At 40.5% G+C, this 27973-nt stretch overlaps 1 protein-coding gene across 1 annotated transcript in view; it reads left to right on the forward strand.

Annotated features, from left to right (window-relative positions):
• The window catches only part of ZFAND3 (zinc finger AN1-type containing 3), a 259189-nt gene that overhangs the window by 187355 nt on the left and 43861 nt on the right, over nucleotides 1–27973 (forward strand). Inside the window, exon 5 of the mRNA XM_006018579.3 lies at nucleotides 11538–11603. Within this exon, the coding sequence (XP_006018641.2) occupies nucleotides 11538–11603 (66 nt within the window). The remainder of the gene's footprint in view (nucleotides 1–11537; nucleotides 11604–27973) is intronic.

Genomic DNA, 27973 nt, shown 5'->3' on the forward strand with positions numbered 1-27973 from the left:
GCTCAGCCCACTAGTGGGAAGAGGGAGGGGACAGCCCACACAAAGGGCAAGCCAAGGTGCTGAGAGCTGCCTCTTATGTTGCCCCCCCCTCCTCTCCACCCACTAACAGCAAGGGGCATGGCTTCATAATGGACAGCCTTCGCAACCAATTACCAGCGAGAGGTGGGGCCATATGATGGACAGCCCTTGCAGTCTGTTAGTGGCCAGGGTGGGACCACCGGGGTGTCTAAGCCAATCGCCGGGGGGGGGGCAGAGATACCATGATCTTCCTGTGAAAATGGTGCCTGGCCCCACAATTTCCTTGAGTTAGGTAGACCCCTAGTCATTAGTGGTCTGTGACTGGGCGCACAAAAATAAGAAACAATCTCACATGCCTGCTTCTGACTTCTAGATGTGCTAAGCATGCATAGCTTCTAGTAGGTGCTCAGGTCCACAACACCTTCTAAAATCTGGCCAACACTGAGTCAAACCAGACACTTAAGTAGCCATTCTTGACCATTTGAGTACTTGTTTGTTAAGGCAAGCTTTTACTGAAATGCTGTGTGAAACTAGTGTTAGTGTTGTTCCTCCGATGCTAAGCATTTCTGAGTGTGGTAGAAGTACCAGAAGTCCTCTTTTTGGGTGTGAAAGTATTTCAGTGCATCTAATGATGTCTGGGTATAAAGTACTGTAGCTGAGAGCCAAGATGCACAAGGTTGTCAAAATCAGCTCTGTCAGAACCATGAAGTATTGTTTTCAACCAGTGCAATTGTTAAATGTTTAAACTGTGAGCTTCATGGTGCGGGGACTTGTCGAAACACTGTTTGTAAAATGCCATGCATGCCTACAGTGTTAGAAAAGTAATGAATATTTTCAGTATTTCCATGCTCTGAATGAGAAATCGCATGCCAGTCATTTCACTTCCATCAGGATTCCCTTATGAAGAATGCACACAGAGATATTCATCCTTTTCTAAGTGTCTCTTCTCTGACAGCCTTAGACAAAAACAAGGTTTCCAACAATTTGTAACTACTCCAGGTTTTTGCCTTTTGCTTGAGTAAGTCAAAGTTAATAAACTGAGTCAGACATGACAGTTTTCTGCTTTATACTATGAAAATATTTAATATTTATATTACAGTGGTGCTTTGTAAACAAGAGAAAAAACAAGGCTGTACTTTGTGAGAGTGACTAACGTTTTTGGATGCTTCATTTTTGGATGCTCAGTTGAAGACGCATTAAAGGATTCTGATTTTCAGAGGGCAGGTACTCATCATTGTCTGAAAACTTGGAGACATCCAGGGAGTCTGGATGTACACAAGCAGTTGGCAGTTTTGCAAATCTAGTCTTGTCTATGGTCTTTATCCTAAAGCATTCTGTTTCTAAGCTGATGAATGAAATAAGACAAGGCAGAAGAGAGAAGTGTTACATTCAAATATGCTTCTGTAATTGAATTAATTGTGTAAAGAAATATTGACTTATCCCAACCTAACTATCAAGCATTGATTGATTTCTTAGAGGTAGTCATGGAAATAATTTTACTGTTTTTTGCCATATAAAATCATAGATTCATATATTTGTCTTTCTCTAAAGCAGATGTTTCAGCTTTTCTCTAAAATAATGCAGCAACTATTAAAAATGTGTTGAGCTACAAAACTGGCTTGTTCCATGACTAAAAGATTTAATATTACAATTAAACTTCATGTCCACATACAATTGACAAAAACTGCAAATCAAACAGTGACCTTAAGAAATTATATCAAGTTTCGTGTGAACACACAAGATTGACTGACGGCAGCACTCATCATGTTCTTGCTTCTGGTACCCAAGTTTGTACATCTGATAACAGGACTTGGGCATTCTCATCAGTAGGTCCTTGATCCTGTGATATGCTTCTCTGGTTAATGTTTAGCATTACTGTGGTTTGGCCTTTAGGGATTGTAGTAAGAGCTAACTGTTTGAGGCTTTTTAATTAGATGTTTGCAAGAGAGGTGGAATCTCTCAGTTTGGAGATGATTCATTGGCTTGACTTGTTAAAAATAATATAAACGTGGTCAGGCTTTGATGCACCTTGAAAATGTAAAGTTAAATGTACTTTATTTTTTATACCTCTGGATAGCAGCCATCTCAGATTTTTTCTGCTCTCTTAGCACAAACCCATATACTTCCCTCTTTACATTTAGTATAAAATCACATATGTATTCCCTAACTTTAAATCTGATTTTAATGGGGGGATATTAATTTATAAATCTGAAGAAAAGAAGCTCCAGTACACCCTAAGTAAAGACGTAGAAATGTAAAGCAAGCATAATGTATATACTTCAAGCTCACCTCTGGGCAAGGGTGATCTGTGTAAATGATGGCATTATGCAGTGGTTCCCAGTCTGTGATATGTGTACCACCAGTGGTATGCAGAAAACCTATCAGTGGTATACGTTAACAGATTTATTATAATTGCTTTATATGACAAAAATAGGGTGGTGGTACTTAAGGTTGTATTGTTTTAAATTGGTGGTGTGCAATCTGTCACTTTGGGAACAGCTGCATTATGGCATTATGACCTTTCTGTGAGTTTTGCTTTCATCTTCACAAGCAAAGTTTGAGGCAGTTTGTTGCTCTGCCTTTCTAACATATCCTGTACTGTGTTGTAGTAAGCATGTAGAAAGATTGAAAAGAGTTCCTTTTCATGTCAATGGCAAGGGTAATTTTGAAGCCTAATTAAGGCCAACAAAATAGTATCGCTGTTAATTATTTCCTCCAATTCCAGTTTATACTAGTCTTGCGGGATGTATTCAGCAGCATATTCTGTTGACTCGTTTAATAAAGAGGAGGAGGCCCTAAGAAGCTGAAACAAATGTGTTCATGTGCAAAAACGTTGGTAAAGGAACAGAAGCTCTACAACAGCTTAGGTTACTATAACAGTGAATTTACTATTGTATCATAACTGCGAATTTCAGAAGTACTTTAGGCCTTAAATTATACCTCAGAGCTAGGGAAGTACCATGTCCATTTTACCAATGAGCAAACTGAGGCAAAGCAATTTGCCAGAAATAAGAGTAGACCAATGCCAGAAAAGGAAGCAGAACCTTGGAATCCTGGCTTGAGGTATCTTGCTACAGCCAGGTACAGACAGTACACTTTAACTGATATAAGTGATCAGAAACTGGTCTATACACATGACAGAATAGAAGTTTGGCACACATGGACTGGTTTAAAAATGGCAGAACCTGGTCTAAGACTTGCCTACCCCACCAGAAGGCGAATGTGTTCTGTTCACTACTGATATAAACTATACCAGAGGTTCCCAATGCCCGGGCCACGGCTCAATACCGGTTGGCTGCCAGACCAGTACTGAGTATAAAAAAGGGTTCGCTGCGAGTCTGCAGTATGCCAGTCACTTCTGGTCTGAAGTATGCTTGTCCACGGTTTGCTGATCCATGGTCACTTCCAGTGAGATGTGGGCAGTGGCGTACCCCAGGGGTCAGTAGTTGGCCCAGTGCTGTTCAACATCATCAACGACCTGGATGAGGGGGTGAAAAGCCCAATGGCCAAGTTTGCGGACGACACCAGGCTATGGGGTTGTGCAGACACACCTGCAGATAAGCTGCAGAAACAAGCAGACCTAGACAGGCTGGCATGTTGGGCAGAACGGAACCAGATGCGGTTTACCATAAAGAAATGCAAAATGCTGCATCTGGGAAGGAAGAACCCCCAGCACACCTACAGGCTGGGCAGTGCTAACCTGACCAGCACTGCAAATGAAAGGGATCTGGGGATAACAATAGACCCCCGTATGAATGAGTCAACAATGCAATACAGTAGAGCCAATAAAACTCTGGCATGCATCAATCGATGCGTCTCCAGTAAAACCAGAAAAGTGATTTTCCCGCTTTCCTCAACATTGGTGCAGCTGCAGCTAGAGTACTACGTCCAGTTCTGAGCACCGCACTTCAATAAGGACATGCTAAAGCTCAAGAGGCTCCGGAAAAGGGCCACCCATATGATCAGAGACTTGCATGGCAAGCCATCCGAGGAAAGGCTGAAGGATCTTGGACTCTTCAGCTTAAAGAAAAGGCTGAGAGGGAACCTGATTGCGGCTTCCCACTGTATCACAGGCGTACATCAGGGGCTCAGTGAACAACTGTTCACCGGGGTGCCCTGGAAGAAAGCTAGAAACAATGGCCACAAACTCCTGGAAGATAGTTTCAGGCTGAACATTAGAAAAACTTCTTCGCAACTAGGGTGTCCAGACTATAGAGCAAGCTCTCCCCAGAGGTGGTACAATCACCTACCCTAGAGGTCTTCAAGAGAAGACTGGACAGTCACCTGGCTGGGGTCACCTGATCCCAGATGTCTTTCCTGCTCATGCAGGAGGCTGGACCCAATGATCCTTCAGGGTTTCTTCCAGCCCTATGATTGTATGATTCCAGTCTATGATTTGCCGGTTCATAGTCTAAAAAGGTTGGGAACCACTGAACTACGCCACTTACATAAAGCCACATAACTTAGATTGATTCCGCCTTGGGATTTTTGAATGTCTATACCTAGTCTATAACTACAGACAATACACACAAACTGGTCTAAGTGATCAGAAATAAATCTAAGCCCATAACCGTTACAGAAGTTCAGCACACAGAGACCAGTCTAAAAATGGCAGAACCCTGTCTAAGATGGACTTTATTCAACATGCGTTCAAATCTAATCGATTCACTTGTACAGTGAATCGAACTTCTGTACCAGATCCCCTATTGAGTAAACTTAGATTACTGTCCTGTGGCATCCTAGCTTCCTTTTGCAGACCCCTTCAACTCCCCCCTTGCAGGGAAGCACACTAGAACTCAGCCCATGCTAGTCTGCTCCAGCTGAGTGCTTAGTGAGCCCCACCCCTGAGCGATCTCTGAGCAGAGCCAGCAAACCCTCTCCCCAGTCTTGCATTCTGCCTCTAGCCATCTGTGAGTTGCAGGCAGGGAAGGGGGGGCATCCGTGTTGCCTGCATGAGTCCTGCAGCCTGAGCACCCACACCCATGGGCTGTGCCCCCCCCCGCCCACTCCATCACAAAGTACCCCATGATGTAAGCCTAAGTGAACCCCCATGCTTGGGCACAGCTCCAGAGAGCTGACCCTGGCTTCCTGCACACCCAGCCAGGGACCCCCATGCCCCAGTGCCCAACTTTGGCTCTCACACACCACATCTCAGAGGCCAGAGATGGGTGCCCTGCCACCCAGACCTGAGCATGGATCCCCACCCCTCCTTCAAGGAGGGCTCTGGTGCCAGGTGGTTTATCTCTGGTGTGGCAGAAGGTAGAACATCAAAACTGAGCCTACATGGAGGCAACCCTGTGACCTCCATGGCTCAGCCATAGCCAGGAGGTACCCAGGCCATGAGCACCTGGGATGCTGCAAGACTTTTTTGGCCTACAGCTACAGGTTGCCGGAGTACTAGGGTGGGAGGGGTGTGTGGGCTTGCCTGCTTGTGCCTGGCTGTCAGTGAGGGGTGGCCTGGGTGTTTGGTTACGCTCAGCAGCCTCCAGCAGCCCAGGGAGCCTGCAGCACCCCCAACCTGCAAGGTTCAATCAGTGCAAGCAGCCTGCATGCCCCCTCACACCCTTCCCCACTAACAGGCAGACATATACTGTTCACTATAGATTTAACCTAAGCCACTTACAGAAAACCATGCAACTTAGATTGATTCTGCCTCAGGCGTTTTGAATGTCTGCACTTAGCCAATATTCTCACCACAGAATAGCACCAATTAAGACCAACAATGTAATGGTGATTTTTGCATTGCAAAATTGCATATAAATAAAATCCTCAAAGATGACTGAAGACAGCCTCGTTAGTTTGAGAAAAATGCATAATTATTTAAATGTCCTTTCTTCTGAGCTATGTTTAATGGTGGAGGCAACCAAAATTGTTGTGCAGCTTATTCATTCTGCAGCAAATTACTTCTTACAAGGATTTGCTTTTTCTCACAGGAAGAGCATGCTGTTTGTGCAGACTGAGCTTGCACAGGTTTAACATTCTTGTTTTAGGTCTTTATGTATTTGTACGTCTAATCGATGGCTCTTCAAACTTGATTATGTAGATAAATTAGGTATGTCTCTACTGATTAAGCAAATGCACAAACTAAATTCCTGGTTTGGGCAAGTTTCCAAAGTGCTGGTCTTTCCTGTTTTGCCAGTGTCCTCAGTATTTCTCCTAAAACCTCACAGAGCCCCTATTGCTATGCAAGTATCTTGAGAAACCAGCTCTCCTTTGACTGCCATCTTAGCTCCTCCTACAAAAAAGACTGCTTTTTATTCCCTATATAGGAACCTGCTAGCTCCCTTAAGACCCCCTGAAGTTAGAACAAGGTTCAGATGTACACTGCTTTGTTTTGATCACTGTAGATCTAAGTTTCTTTTACGTTGTTCGCTTCATGGTCATGTTTGTTCACTATGTACTTAGTTTTGATATTATTCATGATTTTATTTTGGGGAAAAAAATTGTGTGTATATTATAATAATAATAATATATTAATCTGTGTACCATTGTGTAGTCCAGCTGCCTTCAGTCCATACTAGGGCTGTATGGATAAATGTAACATTTGTGCTGGGGAAGTGCCTTACTTCTGACATAAAAAATGAGCGTGCACCTGTTCAAAGTTTTATTTTTGCAGAAAAGAGCTGGCTCTTGCATCAGCTGGAAAGCTACATGCTTCTCTCAATAGTGGGATACCCCCAGTATCCTAGTCTTCCACCCTCCCTCCTCCCTTCCTCTTTGGAATGGGTCAAACTGCTTTTGGGACCAGTTGTGTTCCAAAAGTATAGCACAGTATGTCCTGGCTTACCTGTGAGTGGGTAAGGGCAGAGAGCATAAATCTGCAAACTTTCATCTCCCTCCTCCCTACCCACCCCACTCATCTCACCTGCACAGGGCCTGGAGCCACCTCTCCCCTGCAGCCACCTCCAGCTGATGCATCAACCAGACACAGCATGTCTGCATAGGGGCGGCAAAACCTTAATTCCCCATCACCCCTGGCTGGAGAGTTCTCTTTCGAGGCAACTTTGACTCCTCACCACATTTTCCAGGCATTGAGCCCTTGCTCATATCCCCAATCTCCCCTTCTGTTTGGTAAGGAGTCTCCAATAACTGAACTGCGCCATCAGATGTGAGGCATTCAGATTTCAAACACCATGTCCTTCAATGGCAAACAAAGGTTACAAGTGTTTGGGGGTTTTTTTGAGTTTACTGACAGACTAAAGTAATAAAATCTAGGCTATCTAGTCAGTTCTTATTTAAGTGGAGAAAAGAACTAGTATAGACCAGGGCCTCTGCCTTGCAGTAACTTTTGTTTTGGGTATTTGCACAAGGAAGCCCAGGCATTGCTCTGACAGACACCACTTCCCAAGATTCTGCGTAAAGTGTCAAGAAGGTACTTGTTCCCAAGAATAGGTCCTGTCAATCTAGTCCAATTGCTAGAGTGCTACGAGGAGTCTCTTTCCCCTGAGACTTTCCCCATTGTCAGCAGTTAACAAATAATGCGTAATAATCCCACTGGATATTTTTAAACTAGTTTCACATTTGTCAGAATCTCTCGGATTTGTAAAGGAAAATATTCTAGTGAGAAGGCAGTTATACATGCTGCTAGTTTTTAAGTGTATTCAATTTGTGTTGGATATAAGAAAATTGACCGCTTTTTGTATTACATAGTCACTAGAATGCACTTTACATGTTGTCTAAGTTTCTTGCTAGATGCTTCAAATTGTTGCATTTTTGTTCCACTAATTTTGTTCCATTCATTAAATTTGGAGGCCCAAAATTATTTGTCTGAGTAGGATTTTGATGTATTGGTATGTTTAGTGCTGCAAAAGGTGAATCGGCCCCATATTAGATGGAATGAAATTGACAAGGTATTTAAAAAGGGATGATGCATTTCTAATTAGTCTACAGTGCCTGTAGATGGAAATTAATTATATTGTTATGTAAATGTCATGTTAATTAAGAGAGCATATTGGAAGAGTAATAAATCTGCAAAAGAAATGGGTAAGTTAACTATTTTTATGTTTTATTAATATTTTACTGTTACAAGAGAATATTAGTGAAATGTTAGTTTGATTGGGCCACAGACCATTTTTAATTAACTATTTGACAGTCTGTTTGTCCTAACTGATGCCCTTCTATTGTAGTATGTTAACAGCAGCTACAAGTTAGTGATACCAGGAGCCAAAAATAACTAGGCGCTGCAGGTGTATTAACAAGACTGCCTATATTTTTCTACATTTCCAGTGTTACAAAGTATTTCTCTTTGGTTGCCCTCTCTTTCAGGGCTTCAATATGCAAACCCAACTTATTTTCACCATAAAATTTGCCGTATTTTGGCTGCTGTAAAGCTCCAGTTCCTGAATTCATATGCTATTGTTGGCGAGTATCGGCTTTCATTATGTCTGCTTCTGCATCTCTTATTAAAGAAACTCAAACTCTTTAAAATCTCATGACTAAGCTAACTTCATGAATTTTGGATCTGCAGATAGGATAATGAAGTACATCTAAAAGCTATATTATTCTTGAGCTTTAGTCTTATAACATTTTGCTGTGAGAGCAATTAGCAGTCTCCAGCCTTTTGGATTATACCATGAGCTGGCCTCTGGATTCTTTCATTTGCAGATGTATTGTGCACATGAGCATTTTGTGAATCCTGGTTAACTCCCCTGAGCCCTGATTTCAGGTACTTATGTTTTGATACTTGGGCGAGACGTGTTATCTTTACCAAGTAGGTTGGACCACCATCCTCACTTATCTGAGTTAATTTTTCTATGCAATACTAATTTCAGCCCAGTGAAAAATATTCTATCCTATTTCAAAAAGTATAAAGATTTCTGCATTAGTTAACAATACAAAGGATTTGGCACCATGATTTCCATACAGAATAGCCGATTCAAGCCCATGCTACATAGTACTGCATTATGCATGATTATTTTTAATGCTGAAACAAAAAACAACTGTGGAAGTGCTTTAAAGGGCATGCCAGCTTTGTTGGTTATTAGGCATTGATGTATTTGCATGCAAATCCCAAGTTGTTAGTTGTTGAAACCCTAGTTTGGGGCAGTTCAAAACAAAACTATCTGAACACACATAGTAAGACAGTATAAAGAATCTTCTGTTACGTTTATGAGAATCCAGTACAATGAGGGATGCAGGTAGCTTATTCAGTTTTAGAAAATGACAAATTAGCATCCTACATTTGACTGTCTTCTGAGAAACCCAATTAAGATAAATCTTTACAATACTGTAAATATTTACAGTAATCATGTTGGTTGGTCACATTCATTTTCTTGTGTGGTAAGGCCTATCAGCTTTTATTTCTATTAAACTTGAAATAATCTAATTAAAATCTCTCTTTAAGTGGCCATAATACAGTTGTTGTATAAAATAAATTTATTGGAATGGCCTAGTCTGGGTTGAGCAGTGTTTACATGTAAATAGTTAATGTGCATCTGCTCCTTAAAATGGACACTGACGAACCTAACAGTTCTGTATTTTAGTTTTGTGTGCATTTCCAACAGAAAACCTTTTGCTATTTGTTCTAAAAATCCTTTGCAATATTAATATCACAAACATTGCAGCATTGTGTTAGAGCTTGAGTCAGCTTGTCAGTAGTTCTTCAAACAGTTGTCAAATCTGTCTCAGGATCCTTTCATCATCTTCTCTTCCCAAACACACACCACCTTGTAGACTAATGCATTTTTCATACCTTGGACAATAGTATTACTAGCGTGAATTAATCTGACACCTAAAATTTTTACTTTTTTAAATTCTGACATTTTCTAACCCATGTAAAGAAGTTTATTTTTTTTATGATTATAGCTTGACAGCTTTCCATTTAGCTTGCATTTTGATTTATCACACAACCACTTAAAAGATTACTTGGAAAGAGGGTATAAAATTGTATCTTTTGCATGAAGACTCCTTGGAGGGCCAGAGAACTGTAGTGGGAGCTTTATCAGCTCTCATTTGAAAGGCTGGCAGTCTGAAATTTTAAAAGCTCTTGAGATCTTTGTTCCCAAGTGCATTTCAGGGGACTGAGTTCAATAGATGACATTTAAAAGAGCAGAGTTGTAGACGGCTAATTAAAAATTATATTCTCAAGTCTTTCTTTTGCAGTGTTCTTATAATCCCATGAGATTTCTATCATAAACAGAATTGCCATGGCCCATTATTTCTATCATAAAAATAAACAAAAGAAAAACTTAACAGGAAAATTCAGTAAAAAGGGGAAAATGTTTTGTTTTGTTTTTTAAAAACAACAATCTAGACATGAAATTGTTTGAAAAGAGAAGGCTACGTTTGCTCTAGCAATAGTGCTGTTTTCAGGATACGTAGCAACTAGATGCCTAGTTAATAGCCCAGTTATTAGCACATTATATATCTGGAGTTAAGCTTATGGTAAACCCATTCTTACATTGAATTATTCATATTTTGATAGCCAGATTCTGCTAGACCAGATCTGATTGCAGGCTTTAGCTTTGTTATCATCTAACTAACAAAACTATGATGTATTATTACTGCCATTTACATTGTTGTCAATTTGTTTTGGCTCCAGTATATGGTTTTATTTGTCCTTTACTGTAATATCGCGAGTACCCTGAATTGGGTTGTTAGTTTAACAAGATCTCTAGAGAGCTCTTCCATGATGATGCATGTTAAGATGCTAGGAAGCTTAAAAGCAATTTACCACAGACAAATGCCAAATCAGTAGGCAGGAGTCCAGAACATGAAATAATTTGTCTACAAAAAAATGTAGGGTATTTGCTTGTGCTTAGATTATTTGCAAAACCATAGATTTGATCACTTCCAGTGACCCCACAACAGTTTAGCCAGCAGTATTCTGTCTATACAATTCTTCCAGAAGTTCCAGCTGCACTTGCCATTCTTATTCCCTTGCCTTCACTACTACATAGCGTTGCTATCTGCTGTTCCAAACGTACTGCGCTCCACCACAGGACAAAAAGTGATTTTTAGAAATGAGGCAAAATTCAGGCCTAGGATAAGGTGGATTCACTGGTATTGTCTGACCTCTTCAGGCCTAACTTAAACTGCTTGCAAAGTCCCTTTGGGATGGAAAGCACTAGAAACAATACGTGAAATCCCTGTGGAGCCAGTTGAGCAATCTCTCACTGACTTCAATGAAGCCAACATTTTAACCCATGATTTTACTTGTGGGCTACCTCCATGAGATCCTAGCTTGGTTAGAATGAACGCGATGCCTTTTCTAGCATAGAGGGAATGTTTCCAGTGTGTGTTCATCTGAAGATATTGCTAATATATAAAGTGTTTACCTAACAAAACAAACCTTGTCTGCATATCTAATCACAAGGTGTGGTCAGATATTAACGGGGAGGCCAGGGTGGAGAATGAAGAGCTGCATAAAAACAACTATTACTGCAGCTACTCCAAGACGCATTCAGATTTCAGCGGCTATATTACCCCAGATGCAATCCTGACTTTATTTATCTGTATGAAAGTTGCAAATATTGAATGTTAGTTTGTATGTTAAAACTGATGGTATTCTTTGTTTCCAGGTGGGCCATGCACAGGTACAGCTCATGTCTCCTTAACCACACCAACCAAAAGATCCTGTGACTCAGGTACCTTTTCCTTTGTGTTGGATTTCGCATAAAATGTTGCTGTATGGTAGAATTGGGTGTGGTAAATATTCCTTAAAATAGCAATGACAAATAAACCGTAATGATTTGCTGCTAAGTGTGACAACTGAAGCATGGCAATTGCTCATAATAAAAAATGGGCAGACAATAAGAATTCTCTCAAAGTTTCCTCTAACGTCTAAACACTTAAATTTACTGCTTTTATCATTAATGTGACATAATCATACAAAAATACAAAAGTAATCCATTTGGACAAAATTAAAATTTAATTAGCTGGAGGCTCTTCAGAAGAGGCCGGCTTTAAGAGTAATGTACAGAATTCAAAAAGCAAACCATTTTTGAGCAGAGTTGGCTACACCTTTCCTGATTGATTCCCCGGTCTGGAGGACTAATATTCACAACTTCTGTGACTAAGACTAGCCTAATTTTTCTCAGCTGTGACAGAACCCTCCATGTCCTGATTTCTCTATGTAGCTGTAAGCAACATTAGGGTTGAAAAAAGGTATTTCCTATTAATTAAGGATTATCTCTCTTTTGGGGATTGGTGTCCTTCATTGAGTCCTTCAGTAGATGTTTCTCAGTTTAGCACTTTGCGCACTGGGTCTCTCTCCTACAGTCATCAGATGTGAGAATTTTTCTGGTGTAAGCTTGGTGCGGCCTGCTCTAACAAGAAAGTAAGTTTGCCTCTGTATTCCTGTGCAAAGTAAACTGCAGTGCATCTGGTATTCCTAATTCCTGTTTTCCCTTCAATTAGTAACTGCTGTAACGTCTAACTACAATTATGACTAAAAGATGGTTAAATATCTTTCTGGATAGAGAATCTTGAAAAATGCTGGGAGAAAGCACTACCCGAATATTAAAAATCTGATCATAATTAGCAAAATGGCAACTAAGGTTACAGTTTGCAGTGCCATATGGGAGCAACAGTATCTCCTTAGACTAAATTGGATGGATTTACTAGATATGTTGGGAAATACTGCATTAAACGGGTATGGTGTCTTTCCCCAGTAGCTTTTGTACTTCCTGTTTATGCTAGTAATACAGAGAGATTTTTTTGGTCCTGTAGGCTAATATGTGTTAGGCTTACAGTGTTCTTGTAAACTAACAGAACTGCAAAGAAAGCTTGCCATCTTCTCTTCTGGAGTACAACTAAACAAACCAAAATGGTTTTCTATTGCTTTTGGTTTTCTTAGTTTTTACCAAACTGCTTTCTCCTTGTCTTCTTTTCAGTGATCAAGGCTTGCATTATTTGGTTGCAGCCTCTCATGCTGAGCCCCCTGTCAACAGTTAACATTGTTTTTCCATGTAAAAGTCATATGCAACTCACAAAAATACGCATATTCTATTATACATAGTACATAAGTTGTGTAAAAGTGTTTTAAATATAAATATAAAATACATTGTCAGGATTAATGCTTGCTGTTAGCATTTCACCTAATTTTGACAATGGAAATAAAGTAGTCAGTTTGGCTTTTAGACAGTTCCAAGACAATTTAATGTATTAGCTCTGATGCTTTTGCATCATGTGAGGAAAGTCTCACCTGCAAACAACACTTTCTGAGTATAGATCACAGAAAATGTTCAATGTAGCAATTGTCATTTTTTTTAAATTGTGTTAAAGCGTGCTTTTTTAAAACTTCACAAACATTTTCATTGCTGCTTGATGAAGAGAGGGGTATGCTTTTCTGGCCAGTGGTAAGAAATCCAATTAAGTATGATATTTAAAAGAGGTATGAATTGCAAGGAGTTTTACTGTATACATATAAAATTAAGTTTGGATTATGGTGAACTGGTAAAACTTATAAAGAAGAATACTGTAAGTGAGGGCTACTATAGGTGAGTATTTCATGTTCATTCAACATTTGCCATAGTAGCAGTTCAGCTTCTTTTTATTTCTAAGAAGTTGGTTAATTTGATTATTAAAAAATGTATTGCTCAATGTTACCCACTATTCTCCCTCTTGTAAGAATCCTACATTTCTGCTCTGTTGAGCTTTAAAGGAAGCATGTTTTAGCGTGAGTTCAGCTGAATATTTTTTTTCACTTCCAGTATAGATTTTCCCTTAGGTTTGCAGAATCAGTGTTTGAGACCAGAAAAATAGAAATCTGCCCTGCATATGTTAGATGCAGGTTTCTATCAGGAGAATTTTAAGGAAGACCTAAACCTTTCATATATTATTAGTATTTAATGTAACTGAAGATGATCAGAACAATAAATCTGTCAAGACAGACAAGGAAAAGGTGGTATTGGAGGCTGAGTTTCTTTTAGTTTTTATCTTATGAATGTTGGTCCCTTTGGGTCCCAGAGAATCATTTGTGACAAAGATATATAATACCATATATTGTTTTTTCCTCTTTGCCAAAGTTGATGGTGTGGGTGTCAAAGTATTTATATTCTAAAGTGTTCCCAAAAGATAAGGATTATAATGGAGAAGAGTGAGGAAGGTCTTAGAATGATTAGCTGTGAGGATGTCTGAGAGATTTTAAGGAAGCAATAGGGGGAGGATTTTATAGAAGCAAAGAACTTTGGGCTCTGGCCTGCTGTATGGGTTTTTGTGTGGCTTGGGTTGTCCCCTCTGGAATAAGAATTAATGCCATCATTAATGTCAGGCACCACTCCAGTAAGGCCTGTGCAACTCATTGTGGCATCTTTACTCTTTACTTGTGTCCTTGCCCTGACAATACAGTATCATGTACTATATTATACCTTCTTAGAGTTGCATAGCAGAAAGGAAATATATAAATCTAGTTGGGGGTGGTCCTGCTTTTGAGCTGGGGCTTGGACTAGATGACCTCCTGAGGTCCCCTCTAACCCTAATTTTCTATGATTTTAAATCATAACAGTTAAATTTCAAAGCATTTTTGTACAATTTGGACATTTCTGGAAAGGTTAATGGAACTCTGAGTGCACTGCTGCCAGTTCCAAATTGTGCTTTAAAAAAAGGCTATAATAGAAACAGAAAGATCAGGTGTGGTAATAATACAGCCAGTCTACATTATTCATCTATAAGGTTGATGGATTTATATAGATACGTTACCTCATTTCTTATAGGTGGCTCATTGGACTCGAGAATGCTGATGTTTCATGGAGTTGTGGGTTCTGTCGTGTTAGGCATAAGCTTGAGCTTGAGTCTCTTAGCTTAAAGCACAAGAAGGTTCCCATTAAAGTAATAGGACTACTTAGATGCTGACATTTAGGCATGTGCTTAAGTGCCCTGGTCTGATGCCAGACTGATAAGCACTTTGCAGGACTGGGCCTGTATCATCTCAGCTGACAACCTACTTGGGAGATCTAGAAGGACAGTGTGGAGTGCCAATCAAATGAATGGCTCTTTGGTTTTAGCTGTGACTGAAACATCCTTTTTATGATCAGGTTTTAACCTCCCTTATATGTCTAGTAAGGGGAAAAAGCTCAGGTCTACCATTAATTAGATATTCTATTGCTCTGCAGTGGTAACATGTCTGGGCTAACAATGTAACAAAAGTTAGTGAAGGATTTTCTTTAGTATAAAAACAACTCTGAGGGGGCTTTGTTGTTCCAGTTGACCTTTTAATGTGCATTTTTAAGTGAACTTCAGTGTCTGACTGCTGGAGGACATTGTGTTAGAAATCCAGCCTTCCTAGAGCCTTCTCACGCAAAGGCATGTGATGATAGAACGGCCACAGAGTTGCATTATAAATCACCCAGGCCTGGCAATGATAGTGCCCATTAGAGACACTTTTTTACCCTGCTCAGTTCTCGGCTGTACTAATAGAACAGCACATCAAGCAAGGCTGTAAATAAAAGTTATTACCTAATAGGTGGGCACTGAAGTGGAACGGACAGGAGCTGAGGCATGGAGGCCTTATTACCGCTCATCAGCAATTATAAACAGGATAAAGTGTCTGGGACTTGCACTGATGCAGCAAGGGCTAATAGAGGCTGGGAGATGACACTGTACCATGATCAAATGATGTATGTTGATGGGTTTTTACTGCCTCATCTTGCTGCCTATTTCTGAGATGAGTTGTATTATCCGTTCTATGCTCTCATATCTATCTGGATAGACAGATCAGTTTCCTTTCCTGCCAGAAGGTGTCTGGTATTTGCTGCACACATACTTTGCATTAGTTTGCAAGGTTGATGTCTAGGAGCATTTTGAAGAGTTTTATGATTGTAGATTAATATCCTAATTATAAGTACTGTAATAGGCTTGTCTGTAAACAGCTTTAAAGGCCTAATGCCACAGTTATAGGATTTAGCTTCAGTATCCTTAAGCATACACCTGTTTATTTTTAACCTGCACGGAAACTCATTGCAGAACCACTGCCCTTTAATAAGAATGGTGACTGAGCATGTCTGATAGTTCATCAGAATTCTTTCCTAGACTAAATTATGGCTCTGACTTCCAGTAGTTTGGGTTTTTTTAAGTCCCAAAGAGGAGGATTGTATGCTGAAAGCAGAAAAAAATTATTCTCAGCTATGGTGATCATGAGCAGTTACTGCTGTGTAATAGAAACAAAACCAGGTATGCCTGGATGACACTTTAAAATCTTGTAAGTATCTGATATGTGGCAATATTCAGGGGGGAAAAAAGCATTGCTGATCTTTGATCATTCATTTCCACTGAAATCTCAAACTTTTGTGATGGTTCTTTAGAAAAGTCAGAGAGGACGCAATGGCTTTGAAATTAACCTTTCCCAGCTTGATTCTAAAGAAGTTTGCAAGAACCCTGATAGTTCAGATATTAATCACTCATGCTGTTTGCTTCTGAGCAGACATTTTCTTTTGTTCAGTGAAAAATACAACATTTAGAAATGAAAAGGCATTCAGTGGCATGAAGTCGGAACAGCCTGCCTTCCTCTGTCCCTTACTCAATAAAATCAACAGTGCATACAGATTATCCTGTACCCTCAAGAGCTATTACAATATGAGGACTTAAATCTCTTATCTGCCTTACCTGAAATATTAATGTAAACTCTGCCTTTTCAAAATCAGTATTTGTATGAGTTGTTTATTTTATTTTATTTTTAATTTTCATTGCTTGGTTTCAAATGATTGTCTGCTTATGGGTTTTCACTCATGAAGAGGGTATATATTAGAAAAGTGTAACAGACATTAGTCACTGCAGATCATCAGCTTTCCTCTCGGTGCTCTCCTTCCTTTCTGTACCATACAGCTATGCCTACAATGTGCATATTCACACACAGTGTTTGTAGATCATGGGTTGATAATCCCAACTTTTCTACTCATGCCATCAAAGCTACTCATTAAGGGAAAAAAAGTTACAGGTACAAAACACAGGAGTTCAGTGTGAAAAAATGTCACCTTGTTATTTGGCACGTGTATACAACATTTTACATGTTGACTACGTTAATCAATTTTCACAACACCCTTTTAAGTCAGTGAAGTATTATCCCCATGTTAAATTTGCATAACTCACCCAATACTGAAGTTCAGAAACTAGGATTCCCTACCTTTTCATTCTGTGTTTATATAAAACACTAGCTAATTCTGCCTTCTTAGACTTGGAAGTTTCAAACTATTTTGAAGTAATAGGGTATAAAGCATTTTAGATTTGTCTTGGAATCCAAAGCCTTGTTAAACTTGCACAGGTGCAACTAAAATCAGTATAGACACCAGTACAAAACTCAAATAGAGAGCATGGACATCAGGCACATTTACACAGGTATAAGTGCCTAAAATCTGAGGGTGTAAAGTTACCACCCTCAAAAATCTGTAGTTCAGACACCAGTGTAAATTATGCTAATTTAGTATCATTTGCCCAGAGCAGCTGTAAGCTCAAAAAAGACAGGCTGTCATTACCTGTTTTTCTGCCACCTAGTCATGATGAGCTATAATACTGTATTTACCTGAAATCAAGATTACTTTGAATTTCAGATAACCTCTCCCCTCCCCCCCCATTATTAGATTCTAGACATAGAAAAGTATACATTTTGTTTTAATTTTCCATGTCTAGAATCTAGGTATTGGAGGGTACCCTTAAATTCATCTCCCCTACTACTGCCCAGGGAAAGCAGCAGTGGGGGAGGAGGGGGTCAGGCAGCCTGCCCCATATTCCTTGTCCTTCCCCCCCCACTTATGCCCCTTGCTGCGTGGCCCCTTTCCACTGCTTCCTCCCTCTAGCAGTTGTCCCCCTCTGGGGCCCGTTATGTCCTCCCCTCACTTTCCTCCCTGCTTATCTCTGCAACTGCTCTGTCTTTGCTGGAAGTATGAAACATCCAGCTAGGCCAGGCAGCAGCTCTGGCTGTAGCCTCCAGCCCAAGCCAGGGTGGGCTGAAGCCATTGTAGCCCCCCTGCTGGTCTGTGCTTCTCTTCCCCACACTCCTCTGGCTCTACCTACTCCCTCCCTGTGCTCCCCCCTGCTCTATGCATCCCTTTGTTGTGCCATTTCCCTGTGCTGCTCTCACTCCACACTCCCCTTCCTTCATACTCTTCCCAAACACTGTGCTGTTCTTTCCCCATGCTTCCCACAGCACTGTGCACCCTTTCCGCAACTCTCCCCCCTGCACTGCATGTCCCCTTTCCTGCGCTGCTTCCCTGCACTCCCCTTACTCAACACATTCTCCCCCTGCTGCCCTTTACCCCATGCCCCCACCCACACCACATGCCCCTACCTCTGTGTTTCCCCCATTCTCCCCTCTGCTCCATGCACCCCCTTCCTGCCATATGAGACAACCTGGCCCTGTCTAGAAGTGCAGCAGCTGCTTGTCTGACCCCTATGTGAATTTAAGACAAAAATCCCTCCCCCCACCACATGCTGAATGGGGAGAAAAAGCCTTGCTTTAGATTTGAGTAAATAATGGTAATGCCTACTGCACACTACCTGTCTGCTTGGTGGATATTGTTGTAATCTGCATTGCTGTATAGAACCATTGCAAATAACACCAATGTAAATGCATATTTTTTCTGAACAATAGACATGCAAGGGTGTTGAGCAACAATTTTAGCCCATTGTAATGCATTGTTTTGTTTAAATAAATAAATAAATAAATGCAATTTAAAGCAGTTTATATTTGTTAGTTAGGAATTTGTATTGATTAGAGTATGCTGGTAGGTTCTGTTGATACAGATAAAGCCTTAGACCCTGTAAATCAAGTTGGAAGTTCAGCAAGTTAAAAAGTTTTAAAGCTCATGAAGAGGAGCTTTTTGAATTCTGTAGTTTGACCCTCTGCAGCCCCCTGCAATATGCTTTGTGGGGTAACTTTCCCTGTGATGGAGTAGTTGCTTCCAAAAGTTCTCTTGGGAGATGATGTCACATTCTAATAGAGCAGTTTTTTTCCTGATATTTATATTTTCCCTAATGACCAATTACCTCTAATTCCTCTTTGCATCCTTCAAATAATTGTAGGTGGTTATCTCCCTCCCCCTACCCCCATAATTATCACTTAGCCAACTGACATTTTATGAGTGAAGATTAAAAGAACTAAATATATTCTGCACTCCTTCATCCCTAATATTTTTGATGTTCTTCATCAGGCTTCCTCCAATTACTATATTTACCCAAATCCAAGATGACCCTCCCTCCCACTAATTAGATATTAGACAGGGAAGATATTTATAAATATGTTACAATTTTCCATTCCTCTAAATTTTGGAGGGTTGTCTTTATATTAACCCTCCCCCCATCACCACTGCAGTGGGGCAGGCAGTGGGGGAGTCAAGTGGCCTGACCCCTGCCATGCCCTCCACCCCAGTACCTACAAGTCCCACACCTGCTCCAGTGCCTGCAGGCCTTGTACCTGCCTCCCACCCCCTCCACCTGTCTCCCTGGTGTCTGCACCTCCCACTTGGTGCCCCTGATGCTGGCCCTCCCCATGATGCCTGCATCATCTGGCACCTGTCCCTGCCATCAGTTGCCTCCCCTTCTGCCTGCCCCCCCACACCACCTTATCCATTCCCACCCACATGCTAACTCTTACCTTCCCATTGCAGCTCCAAATCCAGCTCCAGCTGGGGCCCTACTCCAGCCTCAGGCAGAGAGCACAGAGCACATATTGCCTGCAGCCCCCACCTAACCATGCAGCAGTTGTTGTAATGGCAGCTCTGGGCCCTAGGCCTAGCTCCAGAGCTGCTGCTGCCGCCACCATTGCTGTGGCTGAAGGGTGGGATGGGGTGGCGGCTGGGGTTCTGATTCTGACCCTGTAGTTGCCAACCCCGCCCCCACACACCCCTGCTTGTACTCAAATTTAAGACAATGGGATTTTTTTCCCCCATATGGAATGGGAGAGAAAATCTTGTCGTGAATTCAGTTAAATATGGTAATCTATTTTTGCGGATCTCCATTTTTTTGCAGTCTCAGAATTGACCACAGTATTACAAATGCTTATATGATGTATGGAGAAATCTGTCCCCATCCTTCTACCAAGTCACCATCCCATGATTGCACAAATATGTGAACCAGGCTCACATCTAATTGTGTTGTTTGCTCTCATTCCTAGATAGTTTTCTCTGTTGCATTATAGGTTCATTCTCACTAAAAATCTGTTTCAAATTAATTGTCTCCATAATATTAATTTATGGAAGGACTATGCTTTACTCATCTAGGAACCTGGGTGTGGTAATGAGAAATAATGAAATATCTGAAGAACTTGAACATAAAATTGGTTTTATAGGGGTAACAGAAATATGGTGGAACCATCATGATCATGACTGGAATGTAAATATTGACAATATATGGTGTTGGGGAACAGCAGAAATAAAGATAAATGTGGTAGGGTAGCAGTAGACATTAATTATATAACAGCCTATATAAAGAAACAAAAAGATGACATGTGAATGAAGCCAAATCTATATGGGTCAGTTGCTTTGAGAAGGAATGGCAAAATAATGCTGGGAGTGTATTGACCCCCAGGTTTAGATTTGAATATGGATATAAATAAAATCTCTAAAGTTTCAGAGAGAGGTGCTACTAGGATATGTCATTATGAGAGACTTGTAACGTCTTAGATACAGATTGAAGAACAAATGCTATTAATAATGGTATGGCCCACCTATTTCTGGATGTGGTAGTTGACATTTCTTCAACAAATAATCATTGAATCAACAAGATATGATACTATTTTAGACTTAGCTGCAGTTAGTAGTGAGGATATTATAGCAGAACTGGTCATAGACAATGACGTTGAATAGCATGATAGTGAGCTGATTCTTTTAAAATTAGACAACAGAAGGGTAAACAAAAGTAGGTTTGTAACTAAGGTTCTCAGTTTCAAGAGGGCAAACTTTAATAAACCAATTTAATTATTTGGAGAAGCCAACTTGACTGAGTAACATAGGTACCTAAATCTAGAGGTGACAGAATTTCTTTGTCCAGGTTTGTCTGGGACACGTATCTCAAGAAAGGTAGAGGTGAAGAGTCTTTAAGGGAAGAGCTTTCAGACTTAATTGAATGACTTCTCAGGTAAATGTTCAAGAACAAATATTAATATCAGCATGGCCCAGATATTTCTGGATGTGATAGTTGATGTATTTCTTCAACAAATAGTCATTGAATCAACAAAATGGGATGCTATTTTAGACTTAGCTGTAGTTAGTTTCGAGTACTTCAGAATGATTTTAGAGTGAACACAAAACTTACATGGAGTGGAAGGAATTGATTGGTAAAGAAAGCTATGTCTTAAAGGTTAGGAAGTGCTGGGGTAAAATGAGAAATTGCCATAGGTCAGGTTGAGTTAGACCTTGGAAAACATCTTAAAACAAATAGTCAAAAGTTCTTTAACTATATAAACATGAAGAGAATAAGGAAAGCAGTAAGATCACTATGAAGTGTAGGCAGAGTTGAGGCTTGAGATGAAATGTATAGTAGTGATGACCCCAAAATTAAATGAATGCTTTGCTCCACTTCTTTGTAATGATGTTGAATATAGAAACAAAGGCAGGATGGCTAATGTAAATGAGGAAATAAAAATGGAAATTACATATTTTCCATCACATCTGAAGTGGAAGCAAAACTCAAAAACCTCAGGGCACTCAAGTCAAGCGTTGCAGAATGGTTAAAGGTACTGCACATGAACTTGCACATCCAGTAATAAGAATCTTTAAATCTGTCAAGTTTGTTGTAGGCTCATAAGTTTGACCTCAATAGTATGCAAGGCTTTAGAAACAGTTTTTAAAGCACCTGGAAGTTACAGTGGACAGTAAGCTCAATATGAGGCAACAGTGTGCCCGTGTTGCCAAGAAGGCTAATGCTGCATTAGTAGGAGCTTTGCCAGCAGATCGAGGGAAGTGATTCTTCCCCTCTATTCAGCACTGGTGAAGTGCTATGTCCAGTTTTAGGCCCCCCACTACGGAAAGGATGTGTTCAAATTGGTGAGAGTCCAGCAGAAGTCAGTGAAAATGGTGAGGGGGCTGGGGCACATGATTTATAAGGAGAGGCTGAGGGAACTGAGCGTATTCTAGTTTGGAGAAGAGAAGACTGATGGGGATTCAATAACAGCCTTCAACTACCTGTTCTCAGTGGTGGCAGATGACAGAACAAAGAGCAATGGTCTCAAGTTACAGCAGGGGAAGTTTAGGTTAGCTATTAGGAGAAACTTTCTCACTAGAAATGTAGTAAAGCACTGGAACAGGTTACCCAGGGAAGTTGTGGATCTCCATCCTTGGTGGCTTTTAAGACCCAGGTAGACAAAGCCTTGGCTGGGATGGTCTAGTTGGGTATGGTCCTGCTTTGAGCCAGGGAGTTGAACTAGATGACCTCCTGAGGTCCCTTCCAACCTTAACTTTCTACGATTCTATGAAGGAAAGGATAGTTAAAAGACAGGTAAATAGGGAGGATATGCAATATGCCTTCACTGAAGGCAGATAGTGTCAGAGTAACCTGGTATCTTTTTTTAAAAAGATAATTTTTTATGCAGAGGAAGTTCATTAAATTTAACCCAGTTGGACTTCAGTAAAGCACTTCTTTTGGTGTCATACAGGCAATTATTACTGAAGGTGGGCTTTAGTAAAAGAATTGTTTGGTGGGTAACAGACTGTCCAAAGGAGAAATGACAACACATTAGGTTGGAAACTGACTACTAATAGAGTTTGTCAGAGAATGGTGTTGGGACCAATTTTATTAAATATTTTCAGAAATAACCGTGGCATAAAGAGTAAGTGATATGGCTAATGGACTCTTCTAATGATACAAGTCCTGAGGTGGCATCAATACGGAGGAAGATCAGAATACAGTATAGGAAGAAGTGAATAATCTTGTGCGTTGGAGTCATAGAAATCAGATGCAGTTGAATAGCACAAAATGCAAGGGCGTACACCTAGGGATTAATAAGATTTTTCTGCTATAGCTGGGGGTTCCTCAGTTGTTAACTACAGTGGAGGAGAAAGATTTGGGTGCAAAAGTGGACCATAGGACAACTGAGCCACCCATCTGATATAGCTTTTAAGAAGGCAAATGTGATTCTTAGATGCATCTTGCAAAGTATTTTCAAATGAGAAGGGGAGGTATTAATGTCCTTGTGTAAGGCCCGTATGAAACTATATCTAGAAAATTGTGCATCTGGGCACCCATTAGTTTGAATTCACTTTTCATGAACGAGTAGGTGCAGAGAAGCTGCTTGGGTTATATCTGTGCAATAAACCTACCATCCTTGGTAATGGTACCTTCAAGTTCACTTCTTTGTTGTGGGCAGGCTGCCTCCTAAACTGGAAACAACATAACCACATCCACATGGTGCTTGGGGTGAACTGATTTATCACTGCTAATGACACTGCCAGTTAGCCTGTCCTAACTATCACACCTGGAAAGAGCCTACCTATGGAAACCCATACCCACTGGAGTTGGTAAGTTTTATTGTATGGACAAAACCTAGGATAACCCGGGGAATGGAGAATCTGTTCTCATAAGAAGAGACTAAAAGAGCTTGTCTTGTGTAGTCTATCTAGCAAACTGAAAGCTGCAATGGCATATGATTGTTCTCCATAACTATATCAGTAGGGAGTAAACCCCAGGGAGGCTAAAGAACTGTTTAAGCTACAACATAGCATTGGCACAAACACAAGTGAGTACACACTGGCTATGAATAAGTATTAGTTGGCGATTTAGGTTTTTAACCATCAAAGCAGTGAGATTCTAGAACAGCCTTCCATTAGGAGCAAAGTACTAAATGGTATTAACATAGTTGCCTGCAGTAGCAGGGGACTAGGCTCAAAAGACCTCAGGGATCCCTTCCAGTCCTGTTTTCCTATGCTTGTTAATGCTGGTTGAATATGAAATATTGAAATGAATATAGCTGGTAAATAGTGAAGAAGTCCCTGGGGAGTCAGATGTCAGGCAGGTTATAATATTCCATAAATCTAATGTCTATGTTTAGTTCATGATTTTTTGTATCCAGGAGGTTGGTAAAATGAAGTTTATAGGCTCGTCTGTGAAAAGTGGTTTGTAAATTCCGTTTGAGGGTTAGAACTGAGAGATTGGAGGGAGAGTGGTTGTCTTGTGAGAAATGTGCCCCCACAGGTAATTGGGTATTCTTGTCTTTGATAGACTTTCGGTGTGTGTTCATTCTGACACACAGTTGTTGTTTGCTCTCTCCCACGTATGTACCATCAGGGATTTGGTGTGTTGGATGTGATTATATTACATTTCTGGAGGTGTGGATGTTGGATCAAGGAATGATGATGGTTCTGTTGTGGGGTGTAGTAATTGTGGGGGGGTGGAGGAGATATGTTGGCAGGTTTTGCATTTCTTGGCATGGTCTGGATCCATTCAGTGTGTTTTGGGCCATAGGAAGTTTGCTTCTGCTGATGAGGCTAGTGAGGTTTAGTGCTTGTTTGAAGGCTAGGATGGGTGGTTCTGGGAAGATCTCTTTTAAGAATTGGGTCGTCTTCTAGTATGGGTTGCAACTGTTTGAGGATTTTCTGTATAGGTTCAAGGGAGGGGTGATATGTCATAACCAGTGGGTGTGTGATTCGTGGGGGTTTTCCTTCTGTACTGCAGCAATCCTTTTTTGGTTTTCTGCACATGTTTACCTCTTCTGTGCCCTTTCTTTGTCTGCAGTACCTCTGTCTAGTTTTGTGCTCAGACTCCTTTTCATGTCATGTTCATTATTTGTGTTACTGTGACAGTTAAGGGATCAAGACCCCATTGGGCTAGGAGGTGTACAGAATAAAAAGATGGTACCTGCCTCCAAAGTATTTACAGTCTTGGTGTAAGACAAAAGAATAGTGTCAGTACTGGTCAGCATGGTAGGTAGTGGTATTGGTGTACCAGCAGCCTCATTTCAATTTTAAGTTTTAAAAGGGAATTTGATTCATAGATTTATAGATGTAGGGTCGGAAGGGACCTTGTAGATCTTCAGGTCCGACCCCCTGCCCTGGGCAGGAGAGAGAACTGGGCTCAAATGACCCCAGCTAGGTAATCGTCAAGCCTCCTCTTAAAGACCCCCAGGGTAGGAGCCATCACCACTTCCCTTGGAAGTTGGCTCCAGATCCTAGCCTAGCCGCCCTGACTGTGAAGTAGTGCCTCCTGATGTCTAGTCTGAATCTACTCTCTAACAATTTATGGCTGTTATTCCTTGTTACTCCAGGAGGCGCTCAGGGGAACAAGGTCTCTCCCATTCCCCGCTGGTCCCCCCTAGTAAGTTTATAGATGGCCACCAGGTCCCCTCTCAGCCTTCTCTTGTGGAGGCTGAACAGGTTCAGGTCCCGTAGCCTCTCCTTGTAGGGCCTGCCCCTCTGCCCCTTGACCATGCGAGTGGCCTCCTCTGGACCCTCTCGATGCTGGCCACATCCCTCCTGAAGTGCGGCGCCCAGAACTGGACACAGTACTCCAACTGTGGCCTGAATGGGTTTGTTGCAGGTGTCATGAGCTGAGCAGAGGAAGTTGTTGACCTTTTGATATGGAATGTGAGAGAAGTAGGGTGGGATTATAACCTGAGGGGCCTTGAATGAGATGGGAAACAGCAAGTGTGTGCAATTGGGAAGGGGGAACCTGTGGAGGGATTCAAATAGCAGGATGCCACGATCAGAGTAGGAAACTGAAGGAATGATTTTTGCAACTGAATTCTGGAGGGGTATGAGCAAGGTAAATATGCATTTGTTAAAGCCAAAACAAAAGATATTTCAGTCTTCAAGGTGTTCCCCCTTCCGGGTCATTTAATAAAGATATGATAAATTTAAAAGATACCTCACAAAACAGCTTGCTCAATTTTCTGTTACAATTTTCCCATTATTTTTATATATACTCCCTCAGGCCTTCTTCTCTCCACATAAAAAAGACTCCTATCCAAGTTAATTTAATAATTACATTTGTAATATTTTCCAAACCTCTTTTTCAGTTTAAACTCCATGTATGACATCATCTTAATATTAAAGCTATGCCATGACAAAAAAAGTGGTCATTAGGTCCATTTAAAAGGAGAAGTGGACGCTTTATCCTGTAAATTTACTTTTATGGTAAAAATCAAATCATTTAACCTTGCAATATTGTTTTGTCATTAGGTGTCTGAACAATCAGTCTCTCTCTGGATTCAGCTAACTAGCCTTCCACTATAGCTATATAATTATTTTTAGAGAATACGCAATATACTGCTATAAAAGCTTTATTTGGCCTTGTGCTCCCCACTGTTCTGAATTCTGTGTTTCATTACCAGTATCCACCCACAGACTTGCAGAAAGCCATTCCCAAATTGCAGGACCACAGCTCAGAATTTTAAATAAACCACATCTCCATTAATTCAAGGGACAAGGGAATTAGAGTTACATGTCATGCATTTTCCACCTATACCCCCTTTCCAAAACGTATTAAAAATATATATTAGAACAAGATTGGGGTAGCTTAGGGGTTGCTTTACCTCAGATTGGGCTAATTTATCTTGCCTGCCTTAGCAGGGCAAATAAAGAATGCAGCAAAGAATCTGTGAGATTGTTAAGGTGAATATGGGCGATATCCGATTGAAAAAATCTGCCAGGGACTCTGCTTCTGTCGGCCTGAAGGGACTCTGTTGATTTTTACCTCACAGTGCCACAGTTATTAAGTAGCAGCTTGATTATCTGTCCAGATCTGAAAGATAACACTCTTGCCTATTGACTTAAGAAAATATATCAAAATATAGCTCTTCTTATTTTTAATGAGATATTTAGTGTGACTAAGCTTATTTTTAACAGTTCAATATTAAATAACTACTCTGAAACCATGGAAAAGCTGCCACTTATCTCTAGCTTCTTCTAGCACCAGGTTAAATTAAAAGTGTATACAGTATAGGAACGAATCCTAGGAATCTGTAATTTCCAATATAGGGACAGCTTCCCAAAGGTTTTATCTGACTCTTGGCTCAGGCCTCGGCTTCTAACCTCAATGATTCCAAAAAGCGGCAGAGAGATTCAAGTACACCTTTTCTACCATTTTCCATTTAGAAATTAATTTTCATTGAGACCCTTCAAAATGTTCAGGTACAATCTGAGTCTTGCAGATCTGTTTAATGGAAGTTCTAGGCTTATTAGCCTCTCAAATGGAAAGAATTGGAAGGTAGTTGTTGTTATACGAGCCTTGTTTTTCAAGTTTCTTTAATGCGATTATAAAATGCACAGTTCCTCAAGCTTGACTCCTTATGCTTCCTTCTCTGTGCTATGCAGCCTGACTTAAAAAATTGTCACATTTTCAAATAAGCAAGCTATACAAAAAAGCATCTACAATATATAAGTTTCCCCTCACCTACCCCTCATCCACAAGCTAGTATATCAAGTTTAGTCCAAAGGGAGCAACCAAGACCATGGGACACTTTTTTAATAAAGAGCTAGGAATGAAAGACAATAAAATCTGAACTGTAGTTTCACTGACCTGATCATCTTCTCGTGTACCACAGAACATGTTTCTCCTTTCCAAAACACTATCAGGTTTTCAGGAAAGAAGTTTGATTTCTGCTTTATTGAAGACATCAGTAAGTAGAAGCTCTACAGTAACATCTCTGCACATCACAGCAAGGAGGCCACTTCTTACTAAGGAAAATATCAAAACGAACATGAGCCCAACACAAACTGATTTAAAGATGATACTGAATAGGAAACAAACACTTTGAAAATAAACCATCCATTTAATTTCAGATTCTGTTCTCAAATGCATTAAATAGAATTTTTTTCAAAATTAAGAGCTCATACATTTTTTTCTTTACGTTAAGCAGGCACAGCAGCCCATGAAGAGAGAATCTCATTTTGTACATTTTCAACAACAGTATTTTGAAGGGGCTCCACTGAAGTGTTTCATAATTTCCTTGGTAGCAATCAAAAGAGCTTTTCACAGCTCTTGCTTTGTTGCATTTGTGGCTTGGACTTGGAAATCCTTTGTTATCTTAATGTGGTAGGGAAGGAAGAATCAGACTGGAAACGGACATTGCCTTTCTTTTGCCATAAACATTTTT

The sequence above is a fragment of the Alligator sinensis genome, unplaced genomic scaffold, assembly GCF_000455745.1.
Source record: "Alligator sinensis unplaced genomic scaffold, ASM45574v1 scaffold198_1, whole genome shotgun sequence".
Lineage (NCBI taxonomy): Eukaryota > Metazoa > Chordata > Crocodylia > Alligatoridae > Alligator > Alligator sinensis.